Source organism: Vigna umbellata, chromosome 9 (genome assembly GCF_029865625.1).
Source record: "Vigna umbellata cultivar VRB3 chromosome 9, Vumbellata_1.0, whole genome shotgun sequence".
NCBI lineage: Eukaryota > Viridiplantae > Streptophyta > Magnoliopsida > Fabales > Fabaceae > Vigna > Vigna umbellata.
Window position 1 is genome coordinate 52,295,262 of NC_142173.1, and position 22,927 is coordinate 52,318,188.

Here is a 22,927-nt window from a genome sequence, read left to right on the forward strand (position 1 = left end):
ATGAAAGTTTCTAAATTTAATCAAAGTAAATTCTCAATTAAAATTAAAATCCACTCATACGATTGATATGTTATGTAGATTTAACACTCATTCAATTAAAATTAGAATCAACCCTAGAGACTTAACACTCCATGAAATGTAGAAATAACATGAAGTAGAAGAAGAGAGGGTGGCAAACATGAGAAAAGAGAGGGTGGACGAAATTTGAACCCTTGAAGGGTTCCTAAGCTCCGCTAATGTGTTTCCTTAAGTCTCTTTATATAGAAATTGGATTGAGCTTTGTTTCAGGCTTTTCTGTTGGTGTAATCTTCTTTCTAATAATTTATCTCCTCCAATTATCTTTTGAATAATCCAATATCTTCAAAATATATTTGATTGTTGTGGAGATCTAAAAATATTTGAGAAGATATATGCTAGATTAAAAAAAATTTGGTAAATGTTATCTTTTGATATTTATTGATATGGTTGAATAAGGTAATTATTTAATAATATCAAATAAAATATCTTAAAACATATTTTTCTAAATTATCTTTAATCTTAAACATTTATCAATTATGATATGTAGTCCATTTTGTTATATAGTTGAGTGATTTTATTCATATAATTCTGTATTTGCAACTGTCATTGTGGAAGACTTTTGTATTATATATAAGAAATTTAATAATGTATGCTATTCAATAATGAAAAATTCTTTCAATATTCATAAATCGAGCGTAAGACTTGAATAACTTTTTTTATTAAAAATACATTTAAATCGAACATAACACGTGATTCAATATAAATATAAAAAAAATTATACTAAATCACGGAAATTTTATTTGGTCTAGTTTGGATAATTTTAAAATGCTGTATTGTTAAATTTATAGTTGTTTTGTGACGTATATCATATTTCGTAAATTTTAATTTTCAATTTGAGATTTAATATAAAAATTATATGCAGTGTCTTAGACAAGGAATACTTGATATTCACATAATCTATATTGGTTTTATCATAAGGTATTTAGTTTTACGCTGAAACTATTTTAATTATTATTAGTTTTTCATAAATTAACTTGGCTAGAATTCTCATGTTAGTGCAACATGGAACAAAGAAGTTTTAAGTGTAGCTCTTACTTACATACATGCAAAGTCCATCTCATTACTCAAAACATTTTGCCACTTTCTTACAGACAAAATCAACAACACCATCTCTAGAGAGAAAGTTAGAAACACAACACCAGAAGTCATTATAATGATTTGTGCAATAATAGTGGTTATGTATTTTGATCAGTAAAAGAAATACAAAAACAAAAGAAGAAACCAATAAATACCGGAATTGGAATTGAAAAATATGTTTGCTGCATAGTTATATGGAAAATTTGTGATAGTAAAATATATTTATGTTAATTACCTGATGAAGGAGAAAAGAAATTATGTGTGACCATGAGCAGTTTCTAGCCAAACATAAAATTGATGCACGTTTCTTAGAGAACAAGAAAGAGAAACTTCTTTACGCATAGTGAAATATAACAGAGTAACATAAAGTCTAACTAAGCAAATGTGTTGATTCTATATAAGATAGACAACATCCAAGAGAGGACCTCCATCAAATGCCACAGCTACATGCTACCCATTAAATGATACAACTGATGAAAGAGATAAAATAAACTCAACAATTCCCCACCTTATTCTTTCATATCAGTGCTGATGAGCAATTGCTACTGGTAAACACTACATGAACTTGCTGTTGCCAAGAACAAACTTAGTGAAAATATCAGTTAGATTAACGCACAAGTAAGACATAAACTATTTCTTGGCAATTTCAAATTACCAATTTTTTATTTCACTGACCAAGATTTGACATATCAAATTAAAGTTAAAACTGATAGTAAACTCATTTACCGATTGATATATATGTTGCTAACAAGTTCAATAAATAATAAAACCACATTTAATGAAATGATGCAAGAGTACCCTTATCTTGAAAATCACAGGGTTATACTTCCACTCAAAACGAGAGGAGATTCTTTTGCTGCTAATTGAACAGGGCATATCCTTTTTAGTACCTAGCAGGAAGAAAAATAAGCTAGTGAATGAGAATAATACTTGACATGATCCAGCACAGACTTTCTATGATTTGAAACAAGGGCCAGACAAATTTCTCAATAGTTTCCATATTATGTAATGTCCAAGAAGAATAATCTATTACACAAAAATGCCATGAAGCATGAAAACTTGGAAACAAAGTGAGGCTCATGCAGGTGCAGCACTCAAGTTTTGACCACTAGATTTGTTTTTGCGGCCCCAAACAGGAGTGGTCTCAATAAGTTGATGAGGCACAAGTCGTCTCTCCCGCTTAGTTAGTTTCTTAAAGTTGTGAACTCTCAACCTAGCAATATCAGCCTCTTCTTTCGGAGTTATCTCTCTCACTACAACTGTTAGCCTGCATTCTGGTCTCATTATGAGCCCTGATTTTCCTTTGGCATGGAAGGCAATTCTCTTTTTGAAATACCCCTTTCCTACAAATGCTTCCGCTGCAAGAAGAAACAAGGAACCAGGATCATCAGAGATAGAACAACAATTAAGCCTTTTATCATTAGATGAGGTCAGCTACATGGACTAAACAATCTTGCAATGTTCTAAATAATGTAACAGAACAACTTCACTTCTAAGTTCTAACAATTTTGAAATTCAAGATATTACCTACGATGAGACGTTCTGGATCTAAACCATGATTGTGAGAGGCATTTGCTCGGGCTGAATGAATAACCTGCAATGTGTAGGATATTAAAACAAATGCTGGAACCTCTGCTTTACCACATAGAAAGTAATAGAATAACCTTTCTCTCCAGTGAAATTGAACATAACCGGAATCTAAACAGTCACAAGTTGTGTTAAACGCAGGCAAAAAGCAATGAAGAGTAAGATTACTTTAGAATTTCTTCTTGGTATTATAAGTGAGAAAATGTAAAATGGCTAGGGCATGAGGAAAAAATATTGAGAAAAAAAAATTATTAAAATTTGATGCAATCAAAGAGGAACTTTGAAAGCAATTAAAAATTATAGTTTTTGCAATCTTGGCCAATGTGGTGACAATAAAAAACGCCTAGTATTACTACCTGATAAACAGTTTTTGCTGCTCTTTTTATTGTCAATTCCAGTTGCATCAATGCATCTTTAACAAGCATGCCACGAACCAGAGCAGCAACTAGGTTGACCTTCTTCGGACTCTTAAATACCATTGAAGACAGGGTATTACAAAATCAGCTTCAATCAGATATGAACTAAACAATGAATTACGATAGTTTACACATCAAATCAAGGAAGGTATATTTCAATAGCTTAAAAAATATGTTCTAACATGTCAGAAAAAATTGACATGCTGATTAAAATATCACAGAAGTTTCTTTAATAAAAGCTATGCAAGGACAACACATAAATGAAATAAAGACTTATAATTTTTTAATATTCCTATTATAGCTATGCTGAACATACTTGTGAAGATACACTGAGATACTTATTCATATTGTCAAATCAATGGTTTTCTTTTAGCCTGCACTAGTGCTTACGAGAAAACCAAACGCACAAATTGGTGGAAACATCGAATGTTAGAAAAGGTGAGATAAAATAATATAGTAGATACAGTTAAAGATAGATTGGTAAGGAGAGCAGGGATGGGGGGACTATGAAACTACAGGGAAAAATGGAATATAATCATTTGAATGCTACAAAGAGGTACGTTCAACCTTATTATTGTTATTTATCTAACGGATTAGGATCATTTGGACAGTCACGGGGGAAAATGTCTATAAATTTAGCTCCTCTAAAGTGAGAGGAATGCACTTCAGCACTAACAATTGCTGATTAAAATATTGAAAGTTGAGATTGTAATTAACTTCAAAGTTTGTTACTGTTGGAATCACCCCCACCTTGCCATTGGGGATTGCCTAAATTGTAACCTCAAAGCAGATACTTTAGTCCCACATGGACAAGGGTATATCCAACCTATAGTGTATATAAAGTAGAGAACCCTCAATTGGTACCTAAACGATGATGTTTCAGTCTCACATTGTTTGGTGATATAGCTAGGGTATACAAGTGGGGTGCAAACCTTGATTTATAAGACTGAGGTTGAGTTAGACTTATACTCAAAGTTTAAGAGTTAGATATGTACTTGATTTTGTCACGACACTCAACAGTTGATTATTCAATCAAAAGCAATAAGTGCCCTTTACTAGCTTGGTTGTAGAAGTACAAGCATTGTTTAAAAGTATGTCATTTGGATTACATATTCACGTCGTTGTCATCATTATTATATCATATCTAGCAGTTCTGAAATGATATCGGAGATATAAAGATGTCCTGAAATGATATCAGAGATATAAAGATGTTCCACTGGTATTTTGTCAATTCTTGCGTTCGGCAGTGGCAGTTAGTTGCACTTGGAAAGATGAAACTAGTCCATTCCAATAGAGTACAGCAAATTCTTTTACTTTATCCACTCTCAAAACTGTTTTGAAGGAGAAAAACAGTTTCGATAATAGCATGCTCTTGAATTAGTTAACTTCATAAAAAAAAAGGTTGTTTTTTTTTTCTTTAAATATTTTTTGGCTTGTCAATAGCACCTCATAAAATGGTGTAATCACAGAACAGCATTATAGAGCGGCTAGAGAAGGCCACAATTTCTAAATACAATCAGCACATGCATTATACTGAATGAATAAAGTAGAATCTGTTAAACTATTTAAGCAATTAAAAGACTATTTTCCTTTGATGTTGCCATTTTGGGTGTATTAAATGTTATAAGTTTTCATATTGTACTTTTAAGCACTTTAAAATCATTTCAAACAAAATTCACTCAACATATGCTTTGGTCAGGTCTGCCAAACATGCCCTTAATGAAGGGAAACCAACTGCCGCAAATAAGAAAACCAAAAGCAAACAATCATGAATAGTGATATGGATCTCAAACCTGCTTTATTCCCTTTAATATTGCTTGAACCGTTTCTGGCTTAGTAACAGCTTTCTGCTTCTGGTCTTCACCTTTTGAACCACCCAAAGATGAAACTGGGACTAAAGGTGACAAAACAGGTGCTTCCTCAGATGAATTTGCCAGCAATGGAGCAGTAGTTGAAATTCCCTGAAACGGAAATAATCAAGTAATGAAAGAAAAAAAGATGAAGGTAAGAGAGTAGCAAAGCAACAATAATCCATGCATAGACATAAAATTATGAAACTTATAACACTAGCTTAGTAAACCCAGAGGTTTTAGTTTGATGCTTTGCAAAATATTAAATATGAGCAAACCTGTTTATTATAATCTCCAAACATAACTGAGTATGATCACAAAGTCTAAGAAAGTGTTTGCACAATTTAGGGCGCAGCAACAAGAATTGTTGTGAAAGTAATTTTGTTTTCAAATAAAAAAAAAATCCATAAAGAAAGAAGTGATATACAAATATAGGAGGATAAGATATCCCTGAAAAGACAACTAATTAAAGAAAAGATTATAAAGAACCAACAAAATAGAAGTCAAGACTAACAGCGTACAACCCACTTAAAAGACCAAGTTTCTAGTACCAAAGAGAAGCCAAAAACCTTATTCTTTCGCAAAACATTTCAGTGGCCAACCTCAAAAACATTATTTTTTCCAAATCCTTCTATTACAACTTCATCCATTATTGCGGCTGCTATGTGGTTACAGACTTCTGTAACTATAGAAGGGTCGAGAATCACATTCTCTGAACTGTAATAGATGAAAGACTAACATAAGGAGAGATTGTATGTCTAGGGTTTTGCTATGATTAAGATTACCAAAAGTTAAATTCCCTGTTTATATAATCATCCTGAAGAAAATAAAAAAGATAGAGTGATTCTGTTAAGAGGGAATATTATAGAGGCATGGAAAGACCTCAATGACATAGGAGCCACCAACACAACCCTTGCCCAAATGTTTTGGGAAAGAATAAGGCTTTTTGTGTCTCGTGGTTGCAGACTCCTGTACTAACCCAAAACCATCCGTCTTTGCTTTCCATCTTATATTTTTTTGTTGATGACTTGAGACCAACTAATCCAAAAACTTTAAGCTACTATGTGAAAACTCAAAAATGGTTTATAAGTAAAGCACCTCCTCATGCAAGCCCGATGGAAGTTTGAAGTGTTGATAATGCACAAATCCCCATCCAACCTTGTACTTAATTTAACTTAAACCTAGTGAACTGCCAGACAGGATTGAACTTTTCACTTGGTCATAGTCAATATGATATCATGTCAATGACAAATGATCTCAAGGCTATATACTATTAGGTAATGGCTAGTGAACAATTTAACATAGAGGGGACTGTTCAAGAATTTAAACTGAAAAATGAAATTCAACCACCTAAAGATTATACGTTATCCAAAAATGAAAAGCCTTTGGGTTTTCTCTTAAAAGAATACCCAAATTAAATCAAACTCCATTGAGAGTTTCGATTAGCAACCATAGAAGCAAAGGGTTTGCATTCATCATTTAACATGTAAATGCCAGTCAAATTGCTTTTCTTAACTAATGTTTTCGATTTGCACGACCACGCATGATTGTGTTGTGTTGCTGTGGGTAACTTATGAGTGGCTGCATTGCATGGATCTTTTCTGTTTTTTATGGCATCTTTTCAGGTTATTTTCTTTTTCTCTCTCTGTAACAGGTTTTCTTTTCTGTTCTCCTATTTCTAAGATTTTCTCTTATGTTGTGCAACAGCAAGAACATCAACTAATGGGTAAAATTTTGTTGTTGCTATTGCCAAAAATAATGTTGCTAACTCATCTTCTCCCTCTCTTCACTGCACTCACTGTGCCAATCAGGACATACCCAGAATATTTGCTACCAAAAACATGGTTTCCCCTCCACTAATGACAGCAAAGGACATATAACCTCTCTAGAGGAGCAAACATGAGAATCCATATTCCATTGCAAGAGACAACCATTGCAATTATTTAATATACACTAGTTAACTTTAACTGGGTTACTTTTATTACTACATACATCCTTGCTGGAAAAATAAAATTCTGATAGGTTTCTGGATTACGAAACCTATCTAATTCAACACACACACACAAACAAGAGTCTAGACAGAAAATAGAATGTATCTGTATTATTATCTCAACCAATGTACAACTCTATCACCTCCAAGGGAGCCTAATTTCCCCTCCACAGGATAATGGTTCCTATCTTTACAAAAGAATCCAAAACTAACTCATACAAAAGTACATCAACCCTATTTATATGAGTTTATTCCCGCCCTCTTAACTGTTATTACAGTTAAGCTTCTAAAACACTTCCCGCTTTTCCTCCTAACTCTTCTTTCTCCTCTCATAAACCCTCCATACCCTATCAAATTCACTATAGTACATGAAAATACCTTCCCAGTTCATACTATTAGAGTAGAGAGGTTAAGAAAATGCCTTAGCATCCATTAATTTTAAAGTTTGGCAGAATTAATTTTGACAAAAAAAATCTTAAACTGGCACTTGTGATTTGAATGTGGTCCAAAGAACTCTAATTTTTTAACACCTCTCACACCCAATGCCACTATTATTTCCCTTCATCTCTCTCTCTCTTTTTATAACATCACCATCACATGTCCCAGTTCTCTCTCTCTCAGGGTATAAACACCGCAACTAGATGTCCACAAAACTTTTTCAAAACCATAAACTTTAGTGCCAAAAACGACCTAACAGGTAACAAAAAGCCTTAGTTTTACTATACCAGTGATCATGCCATCAAAACATAATTTTACCTGATGTTGGAAACCCAGGAAAATGGGTCTTGAGAAACAGGGCAAAGTTGGCATTGTTATTGTCCACGCTCTCCTCCCTATCTGACCTACAATACCAAAGCAAGTTTTACTCTAACGAATCCTTAAAAGTCACAAATTTAACAGAACTAAGACCCCAAAAGCGAAAACACGAAAAAGGGCAATAGAGAAAAGTCTTAACCTTGTGAAAGAGAAGAGGCTAAGCGAGAAATGGCAAGGCTTGGAGCTGAAGGATTGGCATGGTGATGATCCACAACTCGCTTGTGAATGTGGCGAAGAAAGGGAAAAATGAGTCTCTGCCACTTCACCATCTTTGGTCTGTGGAATGGAACAGAGATAATGTAGTTAGATACTCAATCTAGAAAAAGCGAGAAAGATGAACAAAAGTGTATGGAACATACCAAGGCAATACCTTCCACTGTGTTGTTGTGTTACTTGTTCAGAGCTGGGGCTACCGGTAACACTCCAAAATATGAATTATGATAATTTGAGAACATTTTTTACAACTAATCGATATCATTTTGACACGGCCACGTGTTGTTCTCTTATTGTTAGTCCATATGAAAAATGTTTTGAAAAATTGAAAATGAAGTCGAAATTGGAGGATTTGAAGTAAGATAACTATACCTTTGATAACAATTTTTTTAACATCCATTTTTCGTATTTATAATTATTATTATTATTATTATTTTCGTGTTTATAATTATTATTATTATTATTATTTTTATTTGTAGAATAATTTTGACGAAATAAAAAAAATGTTGTTAAAATAATTTCGAAACACCTACGAACGCCGAAACCACGTCGTTTTTGAAGCTCCTCGCCGTTCCTTTTGGTAATCTTTTGTTTTTGTTCGGTTTTAACTCAAATGCTGTATATTATTACTTATTTTCTGAAAAAACTGTTGCTATTGCCTTTGAAGTGCCTGGTGGCTGGAAAAAAGAGAAAGAAGCTATTATTTTGACCGTTGTACAGGTACTCCTTTTGTGCGAGTCATTATGATTTCAAGAGATCTCATGTTTATGTATTTGTATATTTTCTTTTGTCGGCATTCATGCACAAGAAAAGGAGGAAAGAAGGAATTGAATGGAAGTAACATTTCTTAGTACCGCAGATGCTTATGGGAGGAAGTGGGTCATTCTCCGCTGGGGGACCTGGAAAGGGAATGCACTCAAGGCTTTGTAAGCTTTCACTATGTATCTTCTAGTTTACAGCTGACTTTCATAAGTGATTTGATTTACCTTTGCCACTATGATCTTGAACTTTTCAAGTTTTTCCGTTTGAGTATAGTTTTCACTTTTTTTAATTGCTATATGAAGTCAATTTCACTATTTTCTGTTCATATATCAGTAGATCATCTCTTAACTTGTGCTTTTATATAATGGAATCCAGATCTTCGTGTCTTGAATGAATACCAGCAGATTCAATGTTTTTCTGCATTCAACAGTCTCTTCAACAATACAGGGTTATTTGGCTTATATGCAACCACATTAAGGCAAAATCTTTTCTTAAAACACAGATGTGATGTCTCTATTTAATTTTCTCTGAATTTTTTATTCATTGAATGGTTGGGTTAGTTCGTCTAGAAAAATAAGTTCCCTTTTATAATTTATTAACACAGCACAAGATATTTAAAATGTACTTCTAAGTTGAAGTTGTCTTGAACGTTGATCCGAAAATAAAATAAATTGTAGATTCCGCAAGTTGAAGTTGCACAGACTAGGTTTCCTATTCATTTTCCTCCTTCTTTTAAGCTCTTTTGAATTTTCGACAGAGTATTTTTAAAAGTATGAATTTTGAGCTCTTTTTCATGTGTCAATTTAGAGTTCTGATTCTGTGGAAAAAGCTATGGACCTAGCAGTCAGAGAATTAATAGCACTCGCATCATAAGGACAAGGTTTAATCTGGTTGCCTTGCTTTTTGTTTCCTTTTGTTAACTTTGATATCTATCAAATTAAATACGGTCTTCCCACAATGGCAGTTTCACAGATACAGCTTGACCGTGCCAAGGAATCCACGAAGTCTGCACTCTCTGCTTGAACTGGTAGTTTGAATGATGTGGAATTTCTTTCATTTAATCCTCCCGCCCCACTGGAATTAAGAATACTGTGACTCTAGCATCATTGCTTCCTTCTCTATTATCTATCATGGATTTCTCTACACGCTTTGTCACAAATAGAAAGGAGAATTGTGTGCTTTTACTTGCCATTTGCCCAAGACTAACTGTTTTTGCAGATGATTGCATCAGAGGATATAGGAAGGCAGATATTAACTTACGGGGAAAGGTAAAAAAATTCAATCAGAGGCCTATTATTTTATTTATTTATCAACATTTTTTTTCCATTTATTTAAATCCTCCAGCTGCTGCTACTTTAAACTGAGAAGTATCACTTAAATCATGGGCATAATTTGTAATGAGAATTTGTGTGATTACCTTTCTTCAGAAAGCCACTAGAGCAGTTCTTAAAGGAAGTAGATGCAATCACTTTCAAACCTACAATGTATTATTGTTGTGTGTACTTTAATTTTTATTAATGTTGTGTTATGATGAATTTGATTGTGTTATACAAATGTTTTGAAGTTAATTGTTGGCATGCTTTGTTATCAATTCCCACCCTCTATCACAATTGTAATACCAACATGAACCCCATAGCACTGGAATTGTGGCTAAAATTAAATTGTTTTGTCCACATGTGACCTACCAATACATGACTGACTACTTCAGTTGAAGTTTCTGTACAAAACATGATTTTCTCTCGCGTAATCGTTTACCAGGACTGTGTAAACGATTACAGCAGGGTTTTTTGACTAGTCTGATTCATCCCTTCCACAACTTGGTCCCCTACTCAAAATGGGTCATTCCCAACTCCTTGGGGTCACATGACATCACCAAGCACAAGCTACCAACAGTCAAACACCAACATGTTCCAAAGACAAGTGCAAATGTGAGTCAAACATACTGGTTTTGACAATGGTCACCCGTGTTACCCTGACTGACTACTTCAGTTGAAGTTTCTGTACAAAACTTTATTTTCTCTCGCGAAACCGTTTACCAGGACTGTGTAAACGATTACAGCAGGGTTTTTGGACCACTTTGATTCATCCCTTGCACAACTTGGTCCCCCCACTCAAAATGGGTCATTCCCCACTACTTGGGGTCACATCACATCACCAAGCACCATCTACAAACAATTAAACACCAACATCTTCCAAAGACAAGTGCAGATGTGACTGAAACATACTGGTTTTGACAATGGTCACCCGTGTTACCCTGACGGACTACTTCAGGTGAAGTTTCTGTACAAAACATGATTTTTTCTCGCGTAATCGTTTACCAGGACTGTGTAAACGATTACAGTAGGGTTTTTTGACCAGTCTGATTCATCCCTTCCACAACTGGGTCCCCCCACTCAAAATGGGTTCTTCCTCACTACTTGGGGTCACATCACATCACCAAGCACCATCTACAAACAGTTAAACACCAACATCTTCCAAAGACAAGTGCAGATGTGACTGAAACATACTCGTTTTGACAATGCTCACCCGTGTTACCCTGACTGGCCACTTCAGGTGAAGTTTCTGTACAAAACGTGATTTTCTCTCGCTTAATCGTTTACCAGGACTGTGTAAACGATTACAGCAGGGTTTTTTGACCAGTCTGATTCATCCCTTCCAAAACTTGGTCCCCCCTCAAAATGGGTTCTTCCCCACTACTTGGGGTCACATCACATCACCAAGCACCATCTACAAACAGTCAAACACATACATCTTCCAAAGACAAGTGCAGATGTGACTAAAACATACTGGTTTTGACAATGGTCACCCGTGTTACCCTGACTGACTACTTCAGTTGAAGTTTCTGTACAAAACCTTATTTTCTCTCGCGTAATCGTTTACCAGGACTGTGTAAACGATTACAGTAGGGTTTTTGGACCACTTTGATTCATCCCTTGCACAACTTGGTCCCCCCACTCAAAATGGGTCATTCCCCACTACTTGGGATCACATCACATCACCAAGCACCATCTACAAGCAGTCAAACACCAACATGTTCCAAAGACAAGTGTAGATGTGACTGAAACATACTGGTTTTGACAATGGTCACCCGTGTTACCCTGATTGACTACTTCAGGTGAAGTTTCTGTACAAAACATGATTTTCTCTCGCGTAATCGTTTATCAAGACTGTGTAAACGATTACAGCAGGGTTTTTGGACCACTCTGATTCATCCCTTGCATAACTTGGTCCCCCCACTCAAAATGGGTCACTCCCCACTCCTTGGTGTCACATCGCCAAGCACCATCTACAAACAGTCAAAGACTAACAACTTCCAAACACAAGTGCACGTCTGAGTCAAACATAATGTTTTGACAATGGTTACTTATGTTGCCCTGATTGACTACTTCAGTTGGGGTTCTATACAAAGTCTGGATTTCGATCGCGTAATCATTTACAAACACACTGTAAATGATTAGAACAGGGTGTTTTGAGCAGACTCACTCAGCCCTTCCACAACTTGGTCCCCCCACTCACATTGCCTCATTCCCCACGGCTTCGGGTCACATCACATCACCAACCATCATCTACCAACAATTTATGACTAACATCTTCCAAATACAAGTCCACATGTGACTCCAACAAACTGTGTTTGACAATGGTCACCCATGTTACCCTAACTGACCACTACAGTTGAAGTTTTTGTACAATACCTGGAATATTCTCACGTAATCGTTTACGAGGACTGTGTAAATGATTACGAATGTGTGTTTTTCAGCAGACTAGCTCAGGCCTTGCCCAAGTTGTTTCTCCCACTGAAAATGGGTTCTTCCCCACTACTTGGGGTCACCTCACATCCCCTACTACCCTCTAAGACCACTAAAACACCAACATCTTCCAAACACAAGTGCAACTCTGAGTCAAAATAACAGTTTTTGCCAATGGTCACCAAAGTCACCCTGCTTCACTATTTCAATTCAAATTTCTGTACAAAACACACATTATTGTCGCGTAATCGTTTACTAACCCACTGTAAACGATTACTATTTAGTTTGTTCACCAGCCCAACTCAGAACTTGTTCAACTCCCTCGCAGTAATGACCCTTAATTTCACTTATGAAACCCTCCCTTACTTTTGAAATACTTATTATAATGGTGCGTTATTTTTTCAATAAAAGATTTATTCATTATAACAATCACAACGTCAAAACAATTAAATTGAAAAATCCAACCAATAATCTTATTACAAAAACAATGTCTACATTGTCAACTAACATTATGTACACATATAAACATGCTGTGTTACAAGACAAATTTGTTCATGTGTAACCAATCCTAAAGAATGCCATATAGCTCTAGGGCTTCCATTCGCCTTATGTTCTCACTGTCCAGGATCCATTGACATACATATTTCTTTCTAATCCCAAGCAGCTCCTCCTGAAACCAACATTTTCCCCATTAGAAACCAAAACATAAAATAATTTTAACAAACACACAATTGCTACTTACAGTTGTATATTGAGGCATGCTTTTTCCGTTGTATTTGTCGTCTCCATCCCAAATTTCCATTGCTTTCAACATTATGACTTCACAATCATGTCTGAAATAATATACCCACCACATAAAATTACTTTTCACCATATATTCATCACAACACAATATAATACAGCAGTACAATTCAAAAAACTTACAAGTTTGGTTGGGATGGGATATTTGCTTGTTTAACAGTCAAAGGACCAATACTACCTTCCGGTCTATTCATCAAGAGGCAAAAAAACCGTGTCATAGTTTCAGCCTACCAGTTAACAAATACAAAAAAAATGTTAAACAATACAGGGTTATCTTACAATCACAGGGTCATCAACAATGAAATATGTGGAATCTTACAACATTTGTGTCTATCCTTTTTCGGTCTCTGATCCCCTTACCCAAAGAGTCAATCACAAATATCTCTAATGAACTCAATTTCACTGAATAACACCACCAATGATCATCGTGGACAAATGACATAAACAACTACAAACAATAAAAACAATATCAATAAAACATTTCCGACCAAAACTGGACAAATATTGCACATTAAAGGTTACTCACAAAGTCAGCTGTGACAATGTCTCCAAGTCCAAACTGATCGCAACGCAGATAACTGTTATAGTTATGAAGCGTCCAAACATGACGATTCTGTGGACGTTTTTCCTATAATCTGTAAGAATATGATGTTGTGGACAATTTCAAAATCATCAATCAAAAATCATTTCTTCAATGAAATATATGATACAATATCAAATTTTATTTACCGAGTATAATGGACTAAAATGAATCCTCTTAACATCACTGCACAACCTTTTCTCAAAGTACATAAACATCGTACAAGCAAATAACACCACCTACACAATCAAAAATTTTCACATTAGTAACATAAACTACAACATGAAACACAAAGAAAACTCACAATACTAAGCATGTTATCAACATATTTTATCGGGGTCAAAGTGTAAAATGAAGTCGTGCTCAACGTTTGCCTAATTATCTCGCATACAACCCTAAACATATAAATATTAGTCCATCACAAACAATAGAGATTCACCAACCACAACTACAATTCAAAGCAAATACCTGTATACAGTGATCTCTCTGACGCTGGCTGCTCTGTACAATTCGTCTACATCAACAGTGGTGCTTGGATCCCCAACAAAACTGTGCAATGGGGGGATAACCAATGGTACGGTCTCCCGTTCTTCTTCATCACCATCATCATGGATTTCAATACAAACAATGTTATCATGACTTCTTGAAACTATCTCATCTTCATATGCAGTTTTATCCTCCCCTCTTACTTCCGTATATGCACCTAGGGGGTCATCAACTGCATTACCATCACCTTGTTGTTCAAATCCACAATCACGACCAACTTCAGCCTCTTCGTCACCTCCAACTTCAGGTGCTTCATCAACTCCACCAGCAACTTCTTCATCAGTACCACATGCATCTTCTTCAGTAAAGATTGGAGTTTGACAAATTTCAAATAACTCCCTAGTAAGAACTCCAATCTTGGCATTCAATGCTCTGAGATCTTCATTGTTTTTCCTCAATCTCTCCTCGGCACCTACTTCCCATGTGTCGTCATCAGAGCTTTCGTCATCATCTTTCTCAACCTTGGATCCTTTAGTCAAGGATCCTTCACTCATCCCTCCGTCATTCATGTGGAAAGGTGCACGGATTTTCGGGCGATGACGATCTTCCTTTCTTACATACCACTCCAGATTTAACTGCACCATTATCACACAACAAATTTTGACAAATAAGACAATCAATTTTTACATCAAAAATAACGAATATCAAGACACTTACATCTCCGGTCTTAAATATATGTTCAATTTTTTCGGTCCTTGATTTATACGGGAACCATCGCATTATGCGCGGGAAAAACCTGTGTGAAGCATGACCATGCAAAGAAAGTCTTTCAACCGCCCAAGCCTACAATATCATAATATTATTTCATCAAACCTAATTGACAATTTTCTGCGGTACATCAAAATAATAAACTATATATCATGTTACCTGCAACACTGTCACATTGCCACTAAGAGTGAATGACTGTGCGATACCTCCTCTCATAATTTTCTTCTTACATTTATTTAAATTCTGTACAATATGTTTATGTGCACCGGTGCACCAATCGTATAGACACAAACTGTCTAAGTCATCTAACACTGCAAAAGGCATGTTACAAACATGCCTTGATTTCCTAGGAAAATAAAAAACAACCAAACAAACTAATATATATAACCTACATACTACATCAACATCAATGTTATTATCATGCACAATGACATTAAACATGTCTGTCAACTCCTTCAAAGTGATAGTTTTTGATTTGAACATTTCACCAATCAATCCAACAACTACTTCATCAAACGAAATCTCTAAACCACCTATTTCTAAACCTATGCTCATGAACACATCAATAACTGAAAAGGGCACCAACTGTTGACTTACTCTAAAACTATTATCATGCCCGGCCCACCTACAAACCATAACCTTCAATAATTTCAAATTCACCTCCACAGGGCTATGAATATTCAAACACCACATAAATGGAGTCATCCTAATGCGCTCCACATGACACTTTCCTAGTAAACGATTCATTTCAATAATGATCGATGAGTCCATCGAGATAAGAAGTCGCCACTACACAAAAATGATCTTTTTGTGTAGTGGCGACTTCTTATCTCGATGGACTCATCGGTCATTATTGAAATGACTCGTTTACTAGGAAAGTGTCATGTGGAGCGCATTAGGATGACTCCATTTATGTGGTGTTTGAATATTCATAGTCCTGTGGAGGTGAATTTGAAATTATTGAAGGTTATGATTTGCAGGTGGGCCGGGCATGATAATAGTTTTAGAGTAAGTCAACAGTTGGTACCCTTTTCAGTTATTGATGTGTTCATGAGCATAGGTTTAGAAATAGGTGGTTTAGAGATTTCGTTTGATGAAGTAGTTGTTGGATTGGTTGGTGAAATGTTCAAATCAAAAACTATCACTTTGAAGGAGTTGACAGACATGTTTAATGTCATTGTGCATGATAATAGCATTGATGTTGATGTAGTATGTAGGTTATATATATTAGTTTGTTTGGTTGTTTTTTATTTTCCTAGGAAATCAAGGCATGTTTGTAACATGCCTTTTGCAGTGTTAGATGACTTAGACAGTTTGTGTCTATACGATTGGTGCACCAGTGTACATAAACATATTGTACATAATTTAAATAAATGTAAGAAGAAAATTATGAGAGGAGGTATCGCACAGTTACTCACTCTTGGTGGCAATGTGTCAGTGTTGCAGGTAACATGATATATAGTTTATTATTTTGATGTATCGCAGAAAATTGTCAATTAGGTTTGATGAAATAATATTATGATATTGTAGGCTTGGGCGGTTGAAAGACTTTCTTTGCATGGTCATGCTTCACACAGGTTTTTCCCGCGCATAATGCGATGGTTCCCGTATAAATCAAGGACCGAAAAAATTGAACATATATTTAAGACCGGAGATGTAAGTGTCTTGATATTCGTTATTTTTGATGTAAAAATTGATTGTCTTATTTGTCAAAATTTGTTGTGTGATAATGGTGCAGTTAAATCTGGAGTGGTATGTAAGAAAGGAAGATCGTCGTCATCGCCCGGAAATCTGTGCAGCTTTCCACATGGATAACGGAGGGATGAGTGAAGGATCCTTGGCTGAAGGATCCAAGGTTGAGAAAGATTATGACAAAAGCTCTGATGAGGGCACATGGGAAGTAGGTGCCGAGGAGAGATTGAGGAAAAACAATGAAGATCTCAGAGCATTGAATGCCAAGATTGGAGTTCTTACTGAAGAAGATGCATGTGGTACTGATGAAGAAGTTGCTGGTGGAGTTGATGAAGCACTGAAGTTGGAGGTGACGAAGAGGCTGAAGTTGGTCGTGATTGTGGATTTGAACAACAAGGTGATGGTAATGCAGTTGATGACCCCCTAGGTGCATATACGGAAGTAAGAGGGGAGGATAAAATCTCATATGAAGATGAGATAGTTTTAAGAAGTCATGATAACATTGTTTGTATTGAAATCCATGATGATGGTGATGAAGAAGAACGGGAGGTCGTACCATTGGTTATCCCCCCATTGCGTATTTTGTTGGGGATCCAAGCACCATTGTTGATGTAGACCAATTGTACAGAGCAGTCAGCGTCAGAGAGATCACTGTATACAGATATTTGCTTTGAATTGTAGTTGTGGTTGGCGAATCTCTATTGTTTGTGATGGACTAATATTTATACGTTTAGGGTTGTATGCAAGATAATTGGGCAAACGTTGAGCACGACTTCATTTTACACTTTGACCCCGATAAAATACGTTGATAACATGGTTAGCATGGTGAGTTTTCTTTGTGTATCATGTTGTAGTTTATGTTTGTAATTGAAAATTTTTGATTATGTAGGTGGTGTTATTTGCTTGTACGATGTTTATGTACTTTGAGAAAAGGTTGTGCAGTGTTGTTAAGAGGATTCATTTTAGTCCTTTATACTCGGTAAATAAAATTGAATATTGTATCATATATTTCATTGAAGAAATGATTTTTGATTGATGATTTTGAAATTGTCCACAGCACCATATCCTTACAGATTATAGGAAACGTCCACAGAATCGTCATGTTTGGACGCTTGATAACTATAACAGTTATCTGCGTTGCGATCAGTTTGGACTTGGAGACATTGCCACAGCTGACTTTGTGAGTAACCTTTAATGTGCAATATTTGTCCAGTTTTGGTCGGAAATGTTTTATTGATATTGTTTTTATTGTTTGTAGTTGTTTATGCCATTTGTCCACGATGATCATTGGTGGTGTTATTCAGTGAAATTGAGTTCATTAGAGATATTTGTGATTGACTCTTTGGGTAAGGGGATCAAAGACCGAAAAAGGATAGACACAGCTGTTGTAAGATTCCACATATTTCATTGTTGATGACCCTGTGATTGTTAGATAACCCTGTATTGTTTAACATTTTTTTTGTATTTGTTAACTAGTAGGTTGAAAATATGGCACGATTTTTTTGCCTCGTGATGAATAGACCGGAAGGTATTATTGGTCCTTTGACTGTTAAACAAGCAAATATCTCATCCCAACCAAACTTGTAAGTTTTTTGAATTGTACTGTTGTATTATATTGTGTTGTGATGAATATATGGTGAAAAGTAATTTTATGTGGTGGGTATATTATTTCATACATGATTGTGGAGTCATAATGTTGAAAGCAATGGAAATTTGGGATGGAGACGACAAATACAACGGAAAAAGCATGCCTCAATATACAACTGTTAGTAGCAATTGTGTGTTTGTTAAAATTATTTTATGTGTTGGTTTCTAATGGGGAAAATGTTGGTTTCAGGAAGAGCTGCTTGGGATTAGAAAGAAATATGTATGTCAATGGATCCTGGACAACGAGAACATAAGACGAATGGAAGCCCTAGAGCTATATGGCATTCTTTAGGATTGGTTACACATGAACAAATTTGTCTTGTAACACATGTTTATATATGTACATAATGTTAGTTGACAATGTAGACATTGTTTTTGTAATAAGATTATTGGTTGAATTTTCAATTTAATTGTTTTGACGTTGTGTTTGTTATAATAAATAAATCTTTTATTGAAAAAATAACGCACCATTATTATAAGTATTTCAAAAGTAAGGGAGGGTTTCATAAGTGAAATTAAGGGTCATTACTGCGAGGGAGTTGAACAAGTTCTGAGTTGGGTTGGTGAACAAACTAAATGGTAATCGTTTACAATGGGTTAGTAAACGATTACGCGACAATAATGTGCGTTTTGTACAGAAATTTGAATTGAAATAGTGAAGCAGGGTGACTTTGGTGACCATTGGCAAAAACTGTTATTTTGACTCAGAGTTGCACTTGTGTTTGGAAGATGTTGGTGTTTTAGTGGTCTTAGAGGGTAGTAGGGGATGCGAGGTGACCCCAAGTAGTGGGGAAGAACCCATTTTCAGTGGGGGAAACAACTTGGGCAAGGCCTGAGCTAGTCTGCTGAAAAACACACATTCGTAATCATTTACACAGTCCTCGTAAACGATTACGTGAGAATATTCCAGGTATTGTACAGAAACTTCAACTACAGTAGTCATTCAGAGTAACATGGGTGACCATTGTCAAAAACAGTTTGTTGGAGTCACATGTGGACTTGTATTTGGAAGATGTTAGTCATAAACTGTTGGTAGATGGTGGTTGGTGATGTGATGTGACCCGAAGGAGTGGGGAATGAGACAATGTGAGTGGGGGGACCAAGTTGTGGAAGGGCTGAGTGAGTCTGCTCAAAACACCCTGTTGTAATCGTTTACAGTGTGTTTGTAAACGATTACATGATCGAAATCCAGACTTTGTATAGAAACCCCAACTGAAGTAGACAGTCAAGGCAACATAAGTGACCATAGTCAAAACATTATGTTTGACTCAAACGTGCACTTGTGTTTGGAAGTTGTTAGTCTTTGACTGTTTATAGATGGTGCTTAGGGATGTGATGTGACACCAAGGAGTGGGGAGTGACCCATTTTGAGTGGGGGGACCAAGTTGTGCAAGGGATGAATCAGAGTGGTCCAAAAACCCTACTGTAATCGTTTACACAGTCCTGGTAAACGATTACGCGAGAGAAAATCATGTTTTGTACAGAAACTTCACCTGAAATAGTCAGTCAGGGTAACACGGGTGACCATTGTCAAAACCAGTATGTTTTAGTCACATCTGCACTTGTCTTTGGAAGATGTTGGTGTTTGACTGTTTGTAGATGGTGCTTAGTGATGTGATGTGACCCCAAGTAGTGGGAAAGAACCCATTTTGAGTGGAGGGACCAAGTTGTGAAAGGGATGAATCAGACTGGTCAAAAACCCTTGTTGTAATCGTTTACACAGTCCTGGTAAACGATTACGCGAGAGAAAATCATGTTTTGTCACAAATAGAAAGGAGAATTGTGTTGCTTTTACTTGTCATTATTGCATCAGAGGATATAGGAAGGCAGATATTAACTTACGGGGAAAGGTAAAAAAATTCAATCAGAGGCCTATTATTTTATTTATTTATCAACATTTTTTTTTCCATTTATTTAAATCCTCCAGCTGCTGCTACTTTAAACTGAGAAGTATCACTTAAATCATGGGCATACTTTGTAATGAGAATTTGTGTGATTACCTTTTTTCAGAAAGCCACTAGAGCAGTTCTTAAAGGAAGTAGATGCAATCACTTTGAATGATATCTCTAAATTTTCTCAGAAGATTATCACCTCGCCTCTCACTATGGCATCCTATGGGGATGGTAATCTTCAATTAATTAATAATCTAATTCAAGCATTTGGTTTAGTTTCTGATAATGCTGTTGCAATCTGCTTGTCTTGCAGTTATGAATGTCCCAAGTTATGAATCGGTTAGCAGCAAGTTCCATGCAAAATGAAAGATTTTGTAGTGCATCAGGCCATGGCACTCACACATCATCTAGTGCAACGGGTGTTGTAGTGGAAAATGCAAGCTTTATGGGACTAGCTAAAGGTTGGCAAGAAGTGGTGCTCCATCAACTTGGTTAGCTGTGTACAAAATTTGTTGGTCTACTGGGCGATGCAGCTCTGTTGATATTGTTGCAGCTTTTGATAATGCAATATTTGATGGGAATTGTTATTGAAACAATTCTTTCACACTCAATATTATATTCACTGGTTCAAACATTTAATTCTTGAAACTTTTATTGATTACATAATCATCTGGATCTTAAATATTTTGACAGAAATATGTATAAATATTTAAATTGATTCTCAAAAGATAAATAAAAAGTGTTTAATTAAAACTCTTATAAATAAGTTGTTAAAAATTCAGAAGTTTGTCTCTTTTTTTTATGTAAATCGTAAAAGAAATTTAATTACTTATACCACTATTTTAGTTAATAATCAAACAATTTTAAATTTATTAAAATATACATTTTTATTTTAAATATAAAAATTTATTAAATTAACAGTTGCAAATTAAATAAATTAAAAATATTTGTATGATTGTTTCCATAGATAATATTTAATCATTAAAATAGAAAACAACATGAACTTCATTAATGATATTTTTAAGGAATAAAAAGTTAAACAGAAGATAAAAGAATAATTAAAATGCTTTTTTATTATAAAGCATGAAAAAAAAAAGTTAGTTGTAGGTTCTGGCTTCTTTTGCTTTTGTTTCCATCCAATTTTGCAGTAAGACTTATACAAAATTTTGATTGTTAAGGATGAAGTTGATTATAAATGGGTCATCATTGCCTATGTACCAATTATTTAGCTTTTGGTATCAATTTTGCAACAAAAGTTATACAAAATTTAGTTGCTTGGTGATGGAATTGGATATAAATCTTGTTATCATTGTGTTAAGACGACTTCTATGTCCATTAATTTAGAATGCTTAAATTTTCTTTTATTATACCATTTATATAGAAGTCCATGGCCAAGGAACCATATTTAGTAAAACTTATGATGCAGAAACAACTGTGGTAGCAAAGACAAAATAAGTGGGTACTTCAGGCAAATGTTTTGCACATACATGTAACCTACGTAGATGACACTTATTTTGGACTCCTTGATTAATTTTTCATCATTTCTTCAACTTAAAAGTGATGTGAAACCAATTATTATGCTATTTATATAGAATTTCATGGCAAAGGAACCATATTTAGTAAAACTCATGATACATAAACAACAGTGGTAGCAAAGACAAAATAAGTGGGTACTTCATGCAAAAGTTTTGCACTGGCAGGTCAATTACAAATATGACACTCATTTTGGACTGCCTATTTTATTTCTCATCATTTCTTCAACTTAAAAGTGATGTGAAACCAATTTTTATGCCATTTATATAGAAGTTCATGGCCAACGTACTATATTTAGTAAAACTCATGCGACAAAATTGGTACCAAAAGCTAAATAATTAGGGACTTTAAGCAAATGTTATGTACAAGAAATTCAACTATGAAAATGACATTGATTTTGAAGTGGAGAATTAATAAAATAAAAATAGTCAAATTTATTTCAAATATCTTAAATGGTTATATTTTTTTATTTTTAAAATTTTATGAATTTCAATTAAAAATTCTATATTTTTACTATTTTTTTAATTTTCTACTTTTAAATTTTTATAAATATTTAATAAATTTTAATAGGTTTCTATTTTAAAACTCTTATAAATTTCAATTAAAAATTTGAGATTTTGTTATATTTTTAATTTTCTATTTTCTAAATATAATTTTTTATGATTTTAAATGTTTTTTTTATATTTTTTATAAATAAAAATTTATTTATTTATTTATCAAACAAAAACAGAATAATTAAAGTGAATTACAGTAAAATAAAATTCTAGGGTAGAAAATAAAATGACGTGAATAATAAAAATGTGAACAAGGCTAGAAAAGAATTTTATAGGTTTAATGTTTCGGTAGGTCCTTATTTTAGTTCAGAATCTCAAATTGATCATCTTCTTTTTCGGCGTCTCAATTGAGTATTTATTTTGTGAAAATTGCAACAATTAGATTCCTGCCTTTAAATTGAACCAGACGGAGTTAACGTATGGTTGACATGGCACGCTG

The 22,927-nt window shown here is 34.7% G+C and overlaps 2 protein-coding genes and 1 long non-coding RNA gene across 8 annotated transcripts; 1 reads left to right on the forward strand and 2 right to left on the reverse strand.

The window, feature by feature from the left end:
- Positions 1 to 1,939: 1,939 nt before the first annotated feature.
- On the reverse strand, positions 1,940 to 8,304 carry LOC124848519 (uncharacterized). 2 transcript variants are annotated; one of them, XM_047326206.2, is made up of 7 exons: positions 8,174 to 8,304; positions 7,954 to 8,090; positions 7,755 to 7,840; positions 4,952 to 5,119; positions 3,099 to 3,209; positions 2,683 to 2,749; positions 1,940 to 2,513 (listed from the first exon to the last, which is right to left on the reverse strand). In XM_047326206.2, the coding sequence occupies exons 2-7, from the start codon at positions 8,081 to 8,083 to the stop codon at positions 2,233 to 2,235; spliced, it is 843 nt and encodes a 280-aa protein (XP_047182162.1). In that variant the 5' UTR covers positions 8,084 to 8,090; positions 8,174 to 8,304; the 3' UTR covers positions 1,940 to 2,232. The 2 variants fall into 2 exon arrangements, with proteins under 2 accessions (XP_047182162.1, XP_047182163.1); XM_047326207.2 differs by having other exon boundaries at positions 8,185 to 8,286.
- Positions 8,305 to 8,629: 325 nt separating this feature from the next.
- Positions 8,630 to 21,099, forward strand: LOC124837215 (uncharacterized). 5 transcript variants are annotated; one of them, XR_015782161.1, is made up of 7 exons: positions 8,630 to 8,747; positions 8,887 to 8,953; positions 9,597 to 9,669; positions 9,754 to 10,057; positions 18,700 to 20,359; positions 20,520 to 20,632; positions 20,715 to 20,740. It is a non-coding gene; the product is annotated as an uncharacterized LOC124837215 (long non-coding RNA). The 5 variants fall into 5 exon arrangements; XR_015782163.1 differs by having other exon boundaries at positions 8,636 to 8,747; positions 8,841 to 8,953; XR_015782165.1 differs by having other exon boundaries at positions 8,669 to 8,747; positions 8,879 to 8,953.
- LOC148193856 (uncharacterized) lies at positions 14,050 to 15,145 on the reverse strand. Its single transcript, XM_088098763.1, has 3 exons — positions 14,385 to 15,145; positions 14,221 to 14,311; positions 14,050 to 14,155 (listed from the first exon to the last, which is right to left on the reverse strand). The coding sequence occupies exons 1-3, from the start codon at positions 15,044 to 15,046 to the stop codon at positions 14,051 to 14,053; spliced, it is 858 nt and encodes a 285-aa protein (XP_087954889.1). The 5' UTR covers positions 15,047 to 15,145; the 3' UTR covers position 14,050.
- Positions 21,100 to 22,927: the final 1,828 nt, after the last annotated feature.

Excerpts from the sequence above, each read along its gene's own strand:
- LOC148193856 (XM_088098763.1), bottom strand. The coding sequence starts at position 15,046 with ATGGTGCAGTTAAATCTGGAGTGGTATGTAAGAAAGGAAGATCGTCAT. Across the intron at positions 14,312-14,384 it reads AGAGAGATCACTGTATACAG|GGTTGTATGCGAGATAATTA; the intron begins GTATTTGCTTTG and ends TTATATGTTTAG. Across the intron at positions 14,156-14,220 it reads TTGATAACATGCTTAGTATT|GTGGTGTTATTTGCTTGTAC; the intron begins GTGAGTTTTCTT and ends TTGATTGTGTAG.
- LOC124848519 (XM_047326206.2), bottom strand. The coding sequence starts at position 8,083 with ATGGTGAAGTGGCAGAGACTCATTTTTCCCTTTCTTCGCCACATTCAC. Across the intron at positions 3,210-4,951 it reads TATTAAAGGGAATAAAGCAG|AGTCCGAAGAAGGTCAACCT; the intron begins GTTTGAGATCCA and ends ATGGTATTTAAG. Across the intron at positions 2,750-3,098 it reads CAGCAAAAACTGTTTATCAG|GTTATTCATTCAGCCCGAGC; the intron begins GTAGTAATACTA and ends TACACATTGCAG.